The sequence below is a fragment of the Camelus bactrianus genome, chromosome 13, assembly GCF_048773025.1.
Source record: "Camelus bactrianus isolate YW-2024 breed Bactrian camel chromosome 13, ASM4877302v1, whole genome shotgun sequence".
NCBI classification, from domain to species: domain Eukaryota; kingdom Metazoa; phylum Chordata; class Mammalia; order Artiodactyla; family Camelidae; genus Camelus; species Camelus bactrianus.
Window position 1 is genome coordinate 67,071,589 of NC_133551.1, and position 14,105 is coordinate 67,085,693.

The 14,105-nt window shown below is 55.1% G+C and overlaps 1 protein-coding gene across 4 annotated transcripts in view; it reads right to left on the reverse strand.

Annotated features, from left to right (window-relative positions):
* The window catches only part of PAX7 (paired box 7), a 101,587-nt gene extending 88,696 nt beyond the window's left edge, over window positions 1-12,891 (reverse strand). Inside the window, exons 1-4 of one of the 4 annotated variants that reach the window (XM_074377302.1) lie at window positions 12,315-12,891; window positions 9,524-9,759; window positions 8,833-8,959; window positions 7,729-7,857 (exon numbers count right to left, since the gene is read on the reverse strand). In XM_074377302.1, the coding sequence (XP_074233403.1) occupies window positions 7,729-7,857; window positions 8,833-8,959; window positions 9,524-9,759; window positions 12,315-12,399 (577 nt within the window). In that variant the 5' untranslated portion in view covers window positions 12,400-12,891. Of the gene's footprint in view, window positions 1-7,728; window positions 7,864-8,832; window positions 8,963-9,523; window positions 9,760-12,314 lie in introns of all 4 variants that reach the window. The other 3 variants (XM_074377300.1, XM_074377301.1, XM_074377299.1) reach the window with 3 other exon arrangements.
* Between the last annotated feature and the right edge of the window lie 1,214 nt (window positions 12,892-14,105).

Here is a 14,105-nt window from a genome sequence, read left to right on the forward strand (position 1 = left end):
CCAGGAACTGGTGGGTGTGAACTGGATTCAGAGTTGTCTGAAGCTGTCATCTCGTGCAGTGTTGTAACTTCACCCTTACTCACGCTCCAGTCTGTAGGGTTCGAAGCTGGGGAGTGGGATGGTCGCCTGCGCGCCATCCCTTCCCAAAGCTGAGAACTTGGAAGGGGCGGCCGCTAAAAGCCAGAAGGCGGGAGCCTCACTCTCCGGGCAGTGAAACCCGGACTAGGCTGTTTATTTAACGACGCTATGAATAAGGATTCTCCGCCCCCACCTTGCTCCCAGTCCCGACGGGGCCAGGCCGCTTTCCAGCGCCCGGGTCTGAGCGTGGAGCCCGGGCCCCCGCCTCGAGGTCGGCCTCCCTCCCGCCCCGCCGGCCCGACTCGCTCGCTTCTAATTAAGCGGCGGGATCGCAGCGAGCCGCCGGGCCGCGCTGTAATATGATGAACTGCCTTTGTGCCAGTGTCACCGAAAGCGCTTCTGATAAGGGGAAGCCGCGGAGGATCAAAAGGACGACAGCGGCTCGCCCGCCTCCCGCCGCCGCCCGGCTTTGCGCGCTCGCCCTCTCCGCCCGCGCTCTCCCGCGGGCTGTCTCCGGGTCCCGCGGTCTCTCCTGATCTGCCCGTCCCAGGCCAGCCTTTCGGTGACTCTGCGCCTCTTTGTCTTTCTCCCTGCTGTTCTGCGCCTCCCTCAGCCCCTGCGCGTTTCTCAGCGTTTTCAAATGCTCTAGGCAGGTTCTCTTGTCCCACGCTGGGTCTTTCTCACTCTGAATTTTCTCGTGCGCGCGCTCGCTCTCTCTCCTGACGCTCTTCCCCTCCTTTCTGACTCTCTCTCGTCCCCACTCTGTGGCTCTGTGTCTCCCCGGCCTCTGCCCATCCCTCCCTTGGTCTCGACCCGGGCTCAGGCCCTGTGCAACCCCAGGGCTTGGGCGGCCGAATCTTGGAAAGGTCCACGAGCTGAACCGCGCGGTCTCAGGGAAGTCGGACCAATTAATCCGCAGCAGGCTCGCAGGGCTCCCAGACCCCTGGCAACCCACCCTCACTTAGCTGCGGATCGGAAGGCTAGACACGGGCGCCCAAGGCGCCCTGGAATGCTGTAGGGGCCTATCCCGAGCGTGACTTGGGGTGCACACAACTTCGCCTCACCCCTCTTTAGGCTGCAGCGGCCAGAGACGCTCTTCCTCTCCCCCGGGGCTGAAGTTCCAAGTGCAGCCCACTCCCCTTTAGCATCTCCTTTCCTACACCCCTTCCTTTGGCCCCCACCTCCCCTTTGCCCTCGACCCCTTCTCTTCCTCCTCCAGGCCCCTCCCCCTCGCTTTCTCCCGTTCCCTCCGCAGCTCTCTCCAGACTCCTTCCCTGCCTCCCCTCTCCCTTCCCCCCACTTTGTTTGAAGTTCTGGAGAGATCTATCTACTAATGGGGAAGTTTCCCCCCTTAGGTCACCGTTCTGCCTTGATTCGATTTGGGAAGGCGAGTTCCCTCCCTCCCCCTGCCCGACCCCAGTCGAGGCCAATTGCTCCAGAGCAGGTCAGAAAGCGTTGACCCCATTTCCACCTTTCCCTCTTTCAGCCAGAGCTGGGGGAAGGGGGGAAGAAGAAGGAAGGCGTAGGACCGCAAAAACTGAGGGGGACGTCCCAACCTTCCAATCCCATCTCATCCCCATCCCCAACTGGGTTTCCTAATTACCTCATTAGTCTGGAGTGGGAGAGGGAGACAAGCTATTTTTCTGGAATCCCTGGAATGTGCACCCCCCCCAAGTCAAGGCCTTCAAGGCCCCAAAGCCCCTGGAGAACCTCCCCTTTGGGGTGTCTCTTCTGTGTTCTATGTCGCAGGAAGGCTTCCCCTCTCTAGGCACTGTCTATTCTGTGGTGTGAGTTCTGTCTGGCTTTAGACTATGCGCTTCCAGGGCCAGAGCCAGGGGTCTTGTACGTTTCATGTTTGTATGGTTAGGTGCCCATTAGGAATGAAGCTTCATCAACTTTGCTGATGATGGCAAATAAAAACTCCAAAGAGGCAACCTAGAAGGAAATCTTATTTGCTGAGTCCTCTCTCCCTATATAGAAAAATATGTTTGTATATAATATTATTTATATAAAATGTAGTGTGTGACAACTATCATTTTCAGAAAGATATTCTTTAGGAAAAAAAAAGAAAAGCTCAAATAATCACCTTACTGCTTTAAGGCTACTGTTATATGTGCTTTTAAATCCTTCCATGTAAATTCCACTGAAAAATTTGGAAAGCTGTGAAAGGGGAGGGGGCCGCGGAGGTAGGAGGGGGGAGGTTAATCCGGGTTTAACGCTGCGATGCCGTCTTAGGACCAGGGTTAGCCTGATTGCGTTATCTCTTCCCAACATTTGAGACGCCCATATTTCACCCAGCCAAATAGCTCGGAGAGCAGCGCAGATGGCTGCCGTGGTCGCGCCTCAGGAAAATGTGTTATTAATATCTAAATAACTTCCCAATACTGTCTGGTAAATCTCCCTTCCACCATTCCAAATGATGAATTCGTTTGAAGTCTTCCCCTAGCCTCATCTTTTCAATGTCTCTCTCTCTTCTCTCTTCTTCTTAGCCAGGCTTATTTCAAACTGGTAAATATCTAATTCCTTTAACGGCTGGGCCGTGCACACGAGTCTTTTAGGTACAAACGCCTGCAAACAGCCGGTGTGTGGCGGTGCTTGCCCGGAGGTGAACAGAAAACCCGCACGCCCTCGCAGCAGGGACCCCACCCTGTTAAGAAATGCGTTCGGGAGTCTGGGGCCGCGGGGGAGCCTCAATCTGGGAGCAGAGCCCTTCCCTCGCGTGCCCCGGGGACCCTCTCCTGGCTCCCCGTGGAGTCCCAAAGGCACCCCTCCTCCCCAGCGCTCGGCTCTTCGGCGGCTCCTGTCCCCGAGACCCCACCCGCAGCCCCCCGAAGGCGTCCCTGGCTCTCTGGGGCGGATAATTACTCTCCGCTCGCCTGTTCTCCCTTGTTTAAAGTTTGTTTTCTAAATGTCTTCTATTAGATTATGTTCGTTCATTCCCCCTCCAACCTTATCTCCTTCTGTCTCTTCTCTCCTTGCCCGTCACACTCGATTTAGGCACGAGTTTATCTGGCAAACAGTTTGCCGACTTTGTTTATTTACCGCGGGTTCTGGGGCTGCGAGCGCGCGCGCGCCAGTGTTCGCCTTTGTAATAGTTATCTCATTGTTGTTCTTCGTTAGTCTCAGCTTCCTCCACCCCCTCTCTCTTCTTCGGTTGGGGGGAATGAAGGAAAGAAAGGGGGAGTCTTGTCAGCCCAGTGTGGGTTCGCCCCCTCGCCCGGAGCCCCCTCCGCAGGGATATCCCCCCTACACACACACCCCCTTTCTGTTCACCCCATCCCCCCACCACCCAGGCGCGGCGGAGCCCTCGCCCCCTCCCTCTCCCCCTCTGGTCTCACTGAATATCCACCGCCGAGCGCTGCCTAAAGCCGGGGAATTGCCTGACACCCTCCCATCTTCCTCCGAGCCCCCATTATGCGAAGCTGATCCCACTCTGAACAGCCTCAAATCCCGCCTGGACTCTGTTTGATTAGATTGCCAACCCGGGGTAATCCTTTGATTTGGTGGAGTGTCAATTACCTTTCTCTAAACACACATTTACAGAGGAGGGAACTTGTTGGTTTAAATCAATGCAGATTGTTTCTTGATAAATGGACTATCTTCGACCCCTCCCTCGCTCCCTCTTCCAAGGCCCCTCTCCCTGAGGGCCCCTCCCCTCCCAGTCCCCGATCTCGCCTATCCAGTAAACAATGCCCCTTCCAGGTGTGAAGCCGAAGAAACGGTGTGGGCTGAGGAGAGCCGTGCCCCCCTTCCCCTATTCATTCGCTCCCCCGGAGCCTAATTAAATTTGGCAGGTCCTTGTACACACAATCAAAACAGCTTCCTCCAGTGTAGCAAACGACCGAAAACCGCATTAGCAGCTATCGCTGCTGCCAAATTAAATTGTTTCCCACCTCCTTTTACAAGTGTCTAAAACCGACACTTCGGGCTCTCCCCTCCTTTCCGATCCTTCTCCGTCATTTCCCACTCCACACCTGTAACTTTGCTGTTTTAAAAATAAATTAAGGAAAAATGCAAAGAAACACAAACCTGCCTCTCACACACGCCCTCTTTCACACCCGGAAGTCAGCAAATTCACCACTGGACTGTGACATCCCCACTTCTCCCCCACCCAGAGGAAAAAGCACACTCTTCTTTTTAATCTTGTGACTTTCCCCTTTATTTCATATTAACTGTGTCCCGGCTGGGCTTTCTACCCAAGAAACCAAAATAGTCTGATCTGGTCAGTTTCAGCCTAAACTTGTGCTTTGTCAGATGCAAGGGGCTCCTGGTGCTGTTTCTTCCTGTTGTTACTGCTTTTCTAAATTATTGCTTATTTCTTCACACTCATTCCCTAGCTCCCACGGAGAAATGGTTCGACTCTTTGCAAACCCCTATCAAATTTCCCACAAGAGTCTCCCTGGGCTCAGGTTGGGAAAATCTTTTTCTTTCCCATCCCTCCTCAAATCCTTTCCTAGCTGGGTCCCTGGCCTGTCCCTCCCCTGATCCTCAGAGGAGAGAGTCCAGTGCATGATGGCAAACAACTGTCCATTTCTTTTTCCAGGTGTGTAGAGTATGGCCAGAGCCCCTGTCCACAGCGGTCTGAGAATTCTCACAACCAACAATCCTAATAACTCAGTCTTAACAAGGATAAGAGCAAAAAAAAAAAAAAAATATGAACAGCCTCATGAATATCAGCCCAAGGGGAGCAGGAGTGAGCTGTTCAGAGATGAAAGTGCACAGAAATAAAAGCTCAATTTAATCTGCTTTAAAACCCTTCAACTTAACGTTTGTGCTTCAAACTCTGAGAGTGAGGACTGATTGCGGATAAATAGTTTCTTACCATGCCTGGAAGCTATTACACCCCTCTCCAACACAGTTTCCTATTCAGCAGTCCCAGTTTTCATTACCAGCTCTAATAAGTCTTAACATTATTAAATGCCAAGCGGACGATAGGAAAAAACGGACTCAGGGAGGGATCTCTCTTTAGCGCTTAAAGAGGCGAGCTCTTAAACCCCTTCTTCGGTGGCTCCCCGCCATGAGAGGGGCAACCCTCGGAGAAAGCATTTGTCAGGAGCAAGAAGCCAAAACAAAGTTTGTGGGTGTGCACCCCTCCCCCTGTTCTGCCCATGGGATATCTCTGCCTCTCCCCACCTGGCTCACTCTGTTGGAGGCTGGGAATGTCTTTCCACCTTTAACTTGGCCATGAAACTGCTATCTGGGGCCTGGGAGAGAGATGAGAGGTTCCCACTGGTTGGTTCCCTGGAATGCCCGCCACTGGCCAAGGTACTCAAATCCGGAGCTGATACCACAGACAGAAAGACAACCCTCTCTCACCCCCACTGTCATACTGCCCATTCACACCCACCTACAATCACGCTGCACATCCACACAGAATCCCACTTGCGTGGAACACGACCCATGGCACTTGGATCCAAAGGCCCGTGGGCAAACAGCCACACCAAGAGACACATGGGCTTCCACAGCCATCCAGCTCCCAGTCACAGGGCCCAACACGCCCACTGTCACTCAAAAACCACAGTGCTTTCTGGACACCAGAGCCACCAATTTCATTTCATTTCTGCCACTCCTCTCCAGATTTAGCACATGTACTTTCAGCCTCCCCATCTGGAACTGCCAGCCTCCTCATTACACGCTTCGAGATTTGGAGATTCCTGGTTCTACTGTGGGGAAAACCTCTGTCCAGCGAAGTTGCCTGTCGGCTGATTTTGTAAACCCAGATCAGCACTGGAAACCCCTGGACTCCTTTGAGCCAAAGGCATCTCCAAACTCCCCAATTTGCTATCCTCTTCCTCTCCTTTCCTTCTTCCTCAGAAGAAATGTATCTATTGTGCTTCATTACAGACCGAATTGGACATACTCCTGCCACACACACCTACCCAAAGTCTCTCCAAATAAAAGCAAACCTCCTTCTTGTCTCCCGGGGTACCTCTCAGAAGCTATGTCTGCTGTGCGGTATTTGGCCAGGAAAGATTATTTATGTTCTATGTCCCCCGCCCCACAAAAAGAAGTCCAAGTCCCTTTCCAATCTGAACTGAAACAAGGAGGGGGCTCCCCCACAAGGATCCCCGGGGCCTCAGCCGAGCCTGGGGCCACTGGGCAATGCAGGGCCCCCTCCCGCTGCAGACCTGAGGCCCTTCGGCAGGCCCAGCACAGCGGGGTGCCAGGCACAGCCCGCTCCCTTTCTTCCCTGCCCTTTTGTCCCCGGTGAGACTGGGCTCCACTTGGGGCCCTGAATGTCAATAGCCTGCCCCCTCCCCAGCTCCAGGCTGCTCTCACACTGGGCTGCCCTGGCCCCCCCATCCTCCCCCCTCAGACGAGGACTGTGGGGGCTGGGCCTAGCTGGGAGTTGTCTTTGGAAGCGGGCTTTGTCTGTGAAGTTCATCTTCAAGGTTGGGAGAGACTGCTGAAAGCTGGAGGGAGATCTGGGCTAGGAGTTGGAGGAGAAGGGTGCCTTGAGAAACCTCTAGAAGGGAACTCGGGCAAAACACGCTCTTCACAAGTTTCTGTTCAGAACACTCCCTCACTTTTTGCAAAGCCACTGTGGTTTTTGGTTTTTTTCTCAGATTATTATGGCCACTGCCTTTCCTGTCTGCCTGCTGCCTCCCTGCGTTGTGTGTTGGGGGCTTAGCTTCTTTTCCCGGTCCGTCTTTGTGACTTTCGGTCTTCCATTTTTATTTCTTTTCCCACATCCCAACTTGACATGCGCTTGCCAAGTCTCAAAGAGACCTGCGAGGGGAGTGGTGGTGAGGGAGGGGTTTCCCTTCTCCAGAAGCTTCCCCTGTCAATAAACAAAAGCATAGTCCCCTTTCCTGGGCGTGCAGGCGCTTGAAAGATAAATGTCTTCCGTCCTGATCTCTAGAAAAAGTCAGACGCGGAGCTCAGACTCCAGCCCACGCGGCAGCCGCGCTAAAAGCGGGAAGCGAGCGTGTGGAGCCTGAATCTCTCTCTCCCAAGGGGATCCTCTGATCCTGGGCATCTGGGAACTTGGCCTCAACTCCTGGCCTCACCGGCGCCAGCCTAAGAGGAAAGCACCTAGAAAGAGCACCCCCTCGGTCCCCTCCTGCCTCCGCGCTGTCTCTGTTCGGCCTGGCATCGCGGGACTGGGAATTAGGCGGCGGCCCACGCGGCCTTCGCTAATTTTTATTGATTGCAGCGGTCAGTCAACTGTCAGGCGGGGTTTCAAGGGACCGTTTAGTGAGCGTGTGCGGGTCTGGTTAACAAATTCATTTAGGGAGCGGAGGGCCGGCTCCTCCTTCCTCGGCCCCCGCCCCCCTGCCCAAGTTTCCTATAAATAATAGATCGACACCGGGACTAGCTGCCAAAACGCCAGCCCCGGAGGACACACGGCCCGGCCCGGAGTCCTCGGCTAGAGCAGGCAGTCTGCGGCGCACGGAGCACCAACCTGCCGCCAGGCTCCCCGGGGATGCGGTGGCCGTCTGGGCCAGCGCCGCCGCGCATCGGAAACGCGAGCTCCGAGCCCCGCCCGGCCCGGGGGCGCACCGAGGGGGCGCTCTCTGCACATCCCGAGAGGCCCCGATAAAGTTCCGCCCGCCCGTCTGAGCGGCAGAGGCGAGCCCCTGGTCCGCCGCACCCTGGCGCGTGGGAAACGCGCGCGCGGGCGTAGCCGGCCCCGGGGCGGCTTCCTACCTTTGTCGCCCAGGATGCCATCGATGCTGTGCTTGGCTTTCTTCTCGCCGTCGTCCTCCTTCTTGTCCGCTTCGTCCTCCTCCTCTTTCTTCCCGAACTTGATTCTGAGCACGCGGCTAATCGAACTCACTAAACCTCAGAAATTCAAAGGCAAAAGAGCGAGTATAAGTCGTTGGGGCTGGGGAGCGCAGCCACCTGGGGCCCTGGGAGAAGTCACGAAGCCCACTCCCCCTCTAAACACACCCATGAGGATTTCCATCCGTGCTCCCTCCCAACACACATTTCAGCATTTACACCTACTGGGAGGCACAAGTAGAGTCACCCACGGAGTGACTCACACCTGGGGCACTCACACAGTGGCAAGACTGGGGCAGAGGCACCCACCTAGAGCACTCCTATACAACATCCTTGCACACACTTGGGCTTTACACTATCACATACTCTAGATGCACGTTGACACCCAGCTCCCCAGGATCTCCCTGAGGCCCCACAGCCCCTGCTGCTGCTGTCCCCACACTCAGATGCATGCCTGAATGCTCAGGTACACACACACATACACCCAGGACACTTTCCCTCTCACAGCCAGCATGGTTCAGGGGCTCCATATTTGCCGACCCACTCACTCATGGCTGGTGGCAGCGACAGAACAGAAATGGTGACTTAGAGAAAGGAGTCCAAGGAGTCCACGATCTACCCTTCTAGGATGGATTCACCTTTCTAAGTCACTGCTTTGACAAGGCACCAAGGGAGCTTCTCTTATCCAACTTTATAGGATAACTTTTTGCCCATTTCTTTCCTTCCTTCCTCCCTCCCTTCCTTCCTTCTTCTCTTTCTTCCTTTCTTTCTCACTCCCTTCCTCTTCCCCCTTTCTCCTTCTTTCTCAACTTCTTTTCTGTCCTTCTTCCCTCTTCCCATCTTCCTTTCGATTTTGATTCCCTCCTGTGCCCTCACCCTCTTCATGGGCACTCTGGCTCTTTTCCTTCCAACTTTTCTTCAAGTCACCTGTCATCCATCATCTCCCCATCCTTTCCCACCTCCAGCCCCACACACCCTGAGCCCTGGCCAGACTCCGGGCAAGCTCTGCTGGCTCAGCTGCCTTCTCACCTGAGGGCACGGTGCTGCGGTCACAGTGCCCATCCTTCAGCAGCCGGTCTCGGATCTCCCAGCTGAACATGCCTGGGTTTTCCCTCTTGTACTCCTCAATCTTCTTCTCCACATCCGGAGTCGCCACCTGCTTCAGAGGTGGAGGTGGGAGAGTAGGAGTGGAAAGATGGGGTGGGGGGAGGGAGATACTTTTAATATCAACCTCCCAAGAGCCCCAGGCCAGGCTGGTGGCTCTGGTCACCATGCTTCCATTCTGAGATTGGTTTTATCTTTCCAAGAGACCTGTTTCTGGCTCCCAGGAAGGCAGTTGGGGTGGGAGTGGGGAGGTGTGGAATAGAATAGTGGTAGGTAATAAAATGGAAACCTAATTAGGACCCCCAGGACCCACCTCACTGTTTCAAGCAAGACTGTGGGAAGTTTCCCTGGTCTGGGATGGTGATAAAGGATCTGGGCAGAGATAGGGACAACACAGGAATGACTCATTGGCCTCAAAGTCTTGGGCAATCTGAACCTCAGTGATCTCCATCCCTGAGAAATTCAAATAATGGGGGATGTCTGGGGCTGGGGGACACTCCTACTGTATGGAAGCATATAGACACCCTGATGCTACTGGATGACACAAGGAATCCTAAAGCCAGGATCCCCTAACCATGAGAAGGCTGGCTGCCAGCTCTGAGGCAGAGACACTCACTCTGGGCTTGCTGCCGCCAATGGCCCCAGGTCGGATGGACCCAGTCTCTTGGTAGCGGCAGAGAATCTTGGAGACACAGCCGTGGGAGACACGCAGCTGGCGGGAGATGACACAGGGTCGGATGCCGTGGTGGGCCATCTCTACTATCTTGTGGCGGATGTGGTTAGGCAGAGGTCGCCCGTTGATGAAGACCCCACCAAGCTGATTGACCCGGCCTTGGCCAAGTGGGGTGGACACTGGAGAAAGGAGGAGGAGATGAGGAAAGAGAGAGGCACAGAGTGAGGACAGGGAGGACATAAAGAGTACAGCCCTTTTGACTCCAGTTTTGTTTGAGCCCCAAGACTCCTGAAAACAGATCTGTGTTCCCCACATTTGGAGCTGTGGCAGTTCAGAGGTCAGGGAAAAAAAAACTCATGAAGCCAAGAGAAGGTCTGGTGGGGATGGAGAGAGGGGACACAGCTGGCTGCAGGAGTCCCCCCAGATGTTTATGTGTCCCAGTCCTGCCACACTGTGGAAAGAGAAAACACCTGGGGGGGTCCGAAGCCTCTGAGAAGGGGAAGGAGAGAGAGATGAGAGGACAGAACCTAGAGTCTGGTGGAGCCTGGAGATTCTGGGACCAATGGCTCTCTGTTGCCCAGGATGCAGCTTGGGCGGCAGGCCCACCTGCCTCTTAGAAAAGCCAGTAACAGGTAAGATGTGGCCCATCTGGTCAGTTGTTCCATGCTCTAAGTGGTCAAGACATATGCATTTTATTGGGGTCGAGAAGGGGCTGGTTGTTTACTTGTATTTACAGCCCTGGCTTGGGCAGCAGAACTGTCCCACCCGTAACTGAACAGCCGAGGCACAGCAGAGGGACCGGCAATATAATGCCGTTGGCCGCTGCCTCTGGGGGCACCTGGCTGTCTCTTGAGGGCCTCTCCTTCCTTCCAGCCCGTCTCAGAGTTCTAATTTCGTTTTGGGATGATTTGGGGACATGATCAATTGTCAGCAAGATCCTAAATCAAATGCCTGTTTGGCCTCAAAAATCCATGAACTGTCTCTGCAGGTTCAGAGAGTCTGGTATACAGATGGGCCAGAGTCCCTGGGTGTGGATGACTTTGGGAACCAGGAAGACAGCCTTCCCTGGTGTGTGCTGGGGAGAGGAGAACGCCTGGAAAGCCTTAATGCAAAGTCCACACAATTTCCTCCCAGAAGGTTGGGGGACACGCGGTGCACTAATCCGGCCTCGATCCCCCGATATGGGGACTCGGCGGCTGCGGAGATCTGGCAGATTAGAACGATTTCACAGCCGCCCGAGTAGAGGGAGCTGACAGTTTAATTGGAAGGGAGGAGGCGAGAAGGGGCTCGGGCTGCTGAGCCGTTCCTACCGCCTCCTCCTTTCCTCGGCCGGTCCCCCCACCCTTCTCTGTAAAAGTAGGTGTCTGAAGCCACCCTCGGATTTAATCAGAAATCGTGCGTCGCCAAGTCAGAGTCACTCGGTCTCCGTGGCGGGATATGCCATTAGCGCTCGAGAGCTCTCGAGCGCCCAACTTTATATTCAAGAGCCTCTTTAGCGACTGGCACTCGGCTCTCCTCAGTATTCTTCGTCATGTTGGGCAAATATTGTCCTAATCCGCTGTGCGTCCTCGGCCGCCTGTTTCACTTGCATTCGCCACAGGAGAGTGCTACGACAAATCCCCGGGCTTGTGCGCTCTCCCGCCTGCGTGGTTGCTCGCGCGCACTTGATCACGGAGCCACTCTCTTCGCCTCTGTCTAATTCAGAGACCCGCGCCGTCTAGCTGCCAGAGGGACCCCCCCTCCCCAGATCTCAGGCTGCCTGCCCATCCATCTCCTCCCTGCCTTCTCTCCCCTTCCTCACGCACAAGGGACTCATACAATTACAAGCAGAGTAGTTTAAAAATAAAAGTCGCACCTATTTCTAACCACTTCTCTCTCACACCCTGGGCTACCTACCCCTAGAAGCCAAGTGATCCCTCAGTTGACAGGTTGAAGGCTTTTCATTATTTTAAAAAGAAAACAAGACAAAAACGCAGGAAAGGGTCATGGCGGTGCGCTCCCAGCCCTTCCTCGAGCCGGGAACGGGTTCACCGCCCGTCCTTTCTGCTCACCCCGGGTGTTGGATATTCCGGGAGGACACCTTACAAAATTAACACTTTTCCCTTGTCTGGACATTTCGGTGCCCTCTTGCCATCTTGAGGTTTCTCCTGGGAGATTTCCAAAGTTCAGGAGCCCAAGTTAAAAGTTTTTGGGGGGAAATTGTTACTATTTATTATTTCAAATTAGTTTGTTTCCAAACCCCAAAGCAGGAATTTCTGTCCTAGTTTAAACATGTAAAATATCACACATTGCTGGTATTTCGAAATAAAGGGGATTGGAAGACCATCTTAGGGGTAAAAACAATTCAAAACAAGAGTAGAAAGCGTGTAGCTGGCGAACGCAGAGAGCGAGAAAGTCAGGGGGAAAGTATCTAAAAATAGTGGAATGAGCAGAAATTCACCAAGACTTGAAATTGACTAGGAGCCGAAATCTACTCGGAGTTTAGTCCTGCGGGTAAAGGCCAGAACCCGCGACCTGTGAAGCTGAGGCCGCGCGGGTCAGTAAAACCTACGCGAAAACGGACAAGTGTCGGTCCCAGAAACTTCCTGGGTCTGGCGCCCGGACTTGCACCCAGAAGAGAAGGGGACCCCCTGCTGCCGCTGGCGCCGCAGCCACCCCGTGGAGATCGCCACTTCTCCAAGGACCTCGAGGTCCTGGCGGAGGAGGGAGGAGAGGCAAGCCCAGGCGCTCTTACCTTCCAGAGGAAATCCCGTGCGGGGATAGTTCTGCCCGGGAGCCGGCCGCATCATCCTCGGTACAGTGCCGGGAAGGGCCGCCATTCTTGCGCACGCCGGGGACGAATCCAGAGTCGGCAAAAATCGCTTCCCGTCCGCTCCCTTTACCCCTGCTGCGATCTCTTTCTTTCTTCTTTTTTTTTTTTTTAACGTCTTCCCCCTCCCCTCCGCGAACACTCCCTACCCCCACCCCCCACCCCCGGCTGCAGTCAGTCGCGTCCAGAAGCTGGGGAGGGGGGTGAGGTGGGGGCGGAGGTTGGGGGGAGGGAAGGTGGCGACAAGGAAGTTCAAACAAACAAACACACCAACCCCAAGGCCGCCTCTGCCCGCTCCGCTCTGCTAGAAGTTGTGCGGGCGGATGCGCCGGGCAGAACCGGGAGATGGGGCCAGGCTGCGGCGCGGGGCCGGTGTACGCGGCCCGAGTCAGGGCCCCCGCCTGGGACTGGCAGGCGACGCGCTCTGGCGCTCCCGGCCAAAGTTTCTGAGCCGAGAGGCTGCGGAGTGGATTTCTTTTTCGTATTTATTTATATATTTATTCTCTCGCTCTCACTCCCCTCCCTCCCTCTCCTCTCCGACTACTCTCCACGCCTTCTTTCTGCGACCACGCTCGCTACTCCCTTACACACCAGCTTTCACCTCCCCCGCCCCTCAGGAGACTTGGGGAGGGAAGAAGGTGCCTCTCCAGTTTCGGGGCTTGAGAGGAGGCGACAAGGGGTGACGGGGTTGGGAAGAGAAGAGAGAAAGCGAGGGGGCGAGTGATCCACTGGGTAAGTTGTGCAAAAGTGCTCACTGGAGTACGCGGAGGAGGAGGAGGAGGCAGCGAATGAGATCTGATAGGTTCGGACTTTTCTTTTATTCATGAGGAGGGAAGGGGGCCAGGGAGCAAGGGAGCCGAGGACCAATAACGAAAAGAAATCTCCAACGAATATTTTCTCCGTCTTTTCTAATCCCTGGCTCACCTCGCTTTTGGGGGGAGAATTTGAACGGCCCGTTAAAACCGAGGGAGCAGAGGCGGGGGGTTGGGGGCTGGAGGAGAAGGGAGAAGGGGAGGGGGCCAACTTAGTCCAGTGTCTTCCTTTGACGAATGGGCTGGATCCGTGGAGTCCCCGGCCCCTGGTGGCCCACCGCCCCTCTCGGCAGTCCGGCTGCATGGGAATGCCTGCCTCCCGTTGGTGGCTTCCTTGGGTTCTCACCTCTTCTCTAGGCTCCCAGAGTCCGAGTCCACTGTATTTCACATCTTCTCGCTCATCTCACTCACACAGTCTGAAATTTCCTCTAGTGGGGCCCACCCAGAATTGGCATAGGAGACTTAAAGGAAGGGGTTTGTGACTTTCTCTGTGAAACAGCCTTTGAGCCCCGATGTTCAGTTCTTGCCCGGCCTCCTGCAGTTCTGAGAAGGCCAGAGTGAGGGCTGGGTCTAGAGCTTAGAAAACTGGGTCTGCCCTGTGTTAGGGACCCATGTCCTCCTCCCCTGCCAGGACCCCACCCCTCACCCATCTCCGGCCAGGATTAAACCCGTACTCCTTTTTGGCCCCCAGCCCACACCCAGGACCCCTCTCCAGCAGGTAGTCGGTGCCCTGAGGCTAAACAGCAAGTGTGCGCCCAAGATCTGGGGGTCCCAAGGGGTGGGAGCAGTCAGGACTTGGTACCACCCTGAGCTCATGAATTCTGAGCTCTTCTGCTGGTGGATTTGGGAGGAGGATGCCCCAATTAATGGGTGAGGAATGGGGGCAGGGTGATCAGAGGTCCCG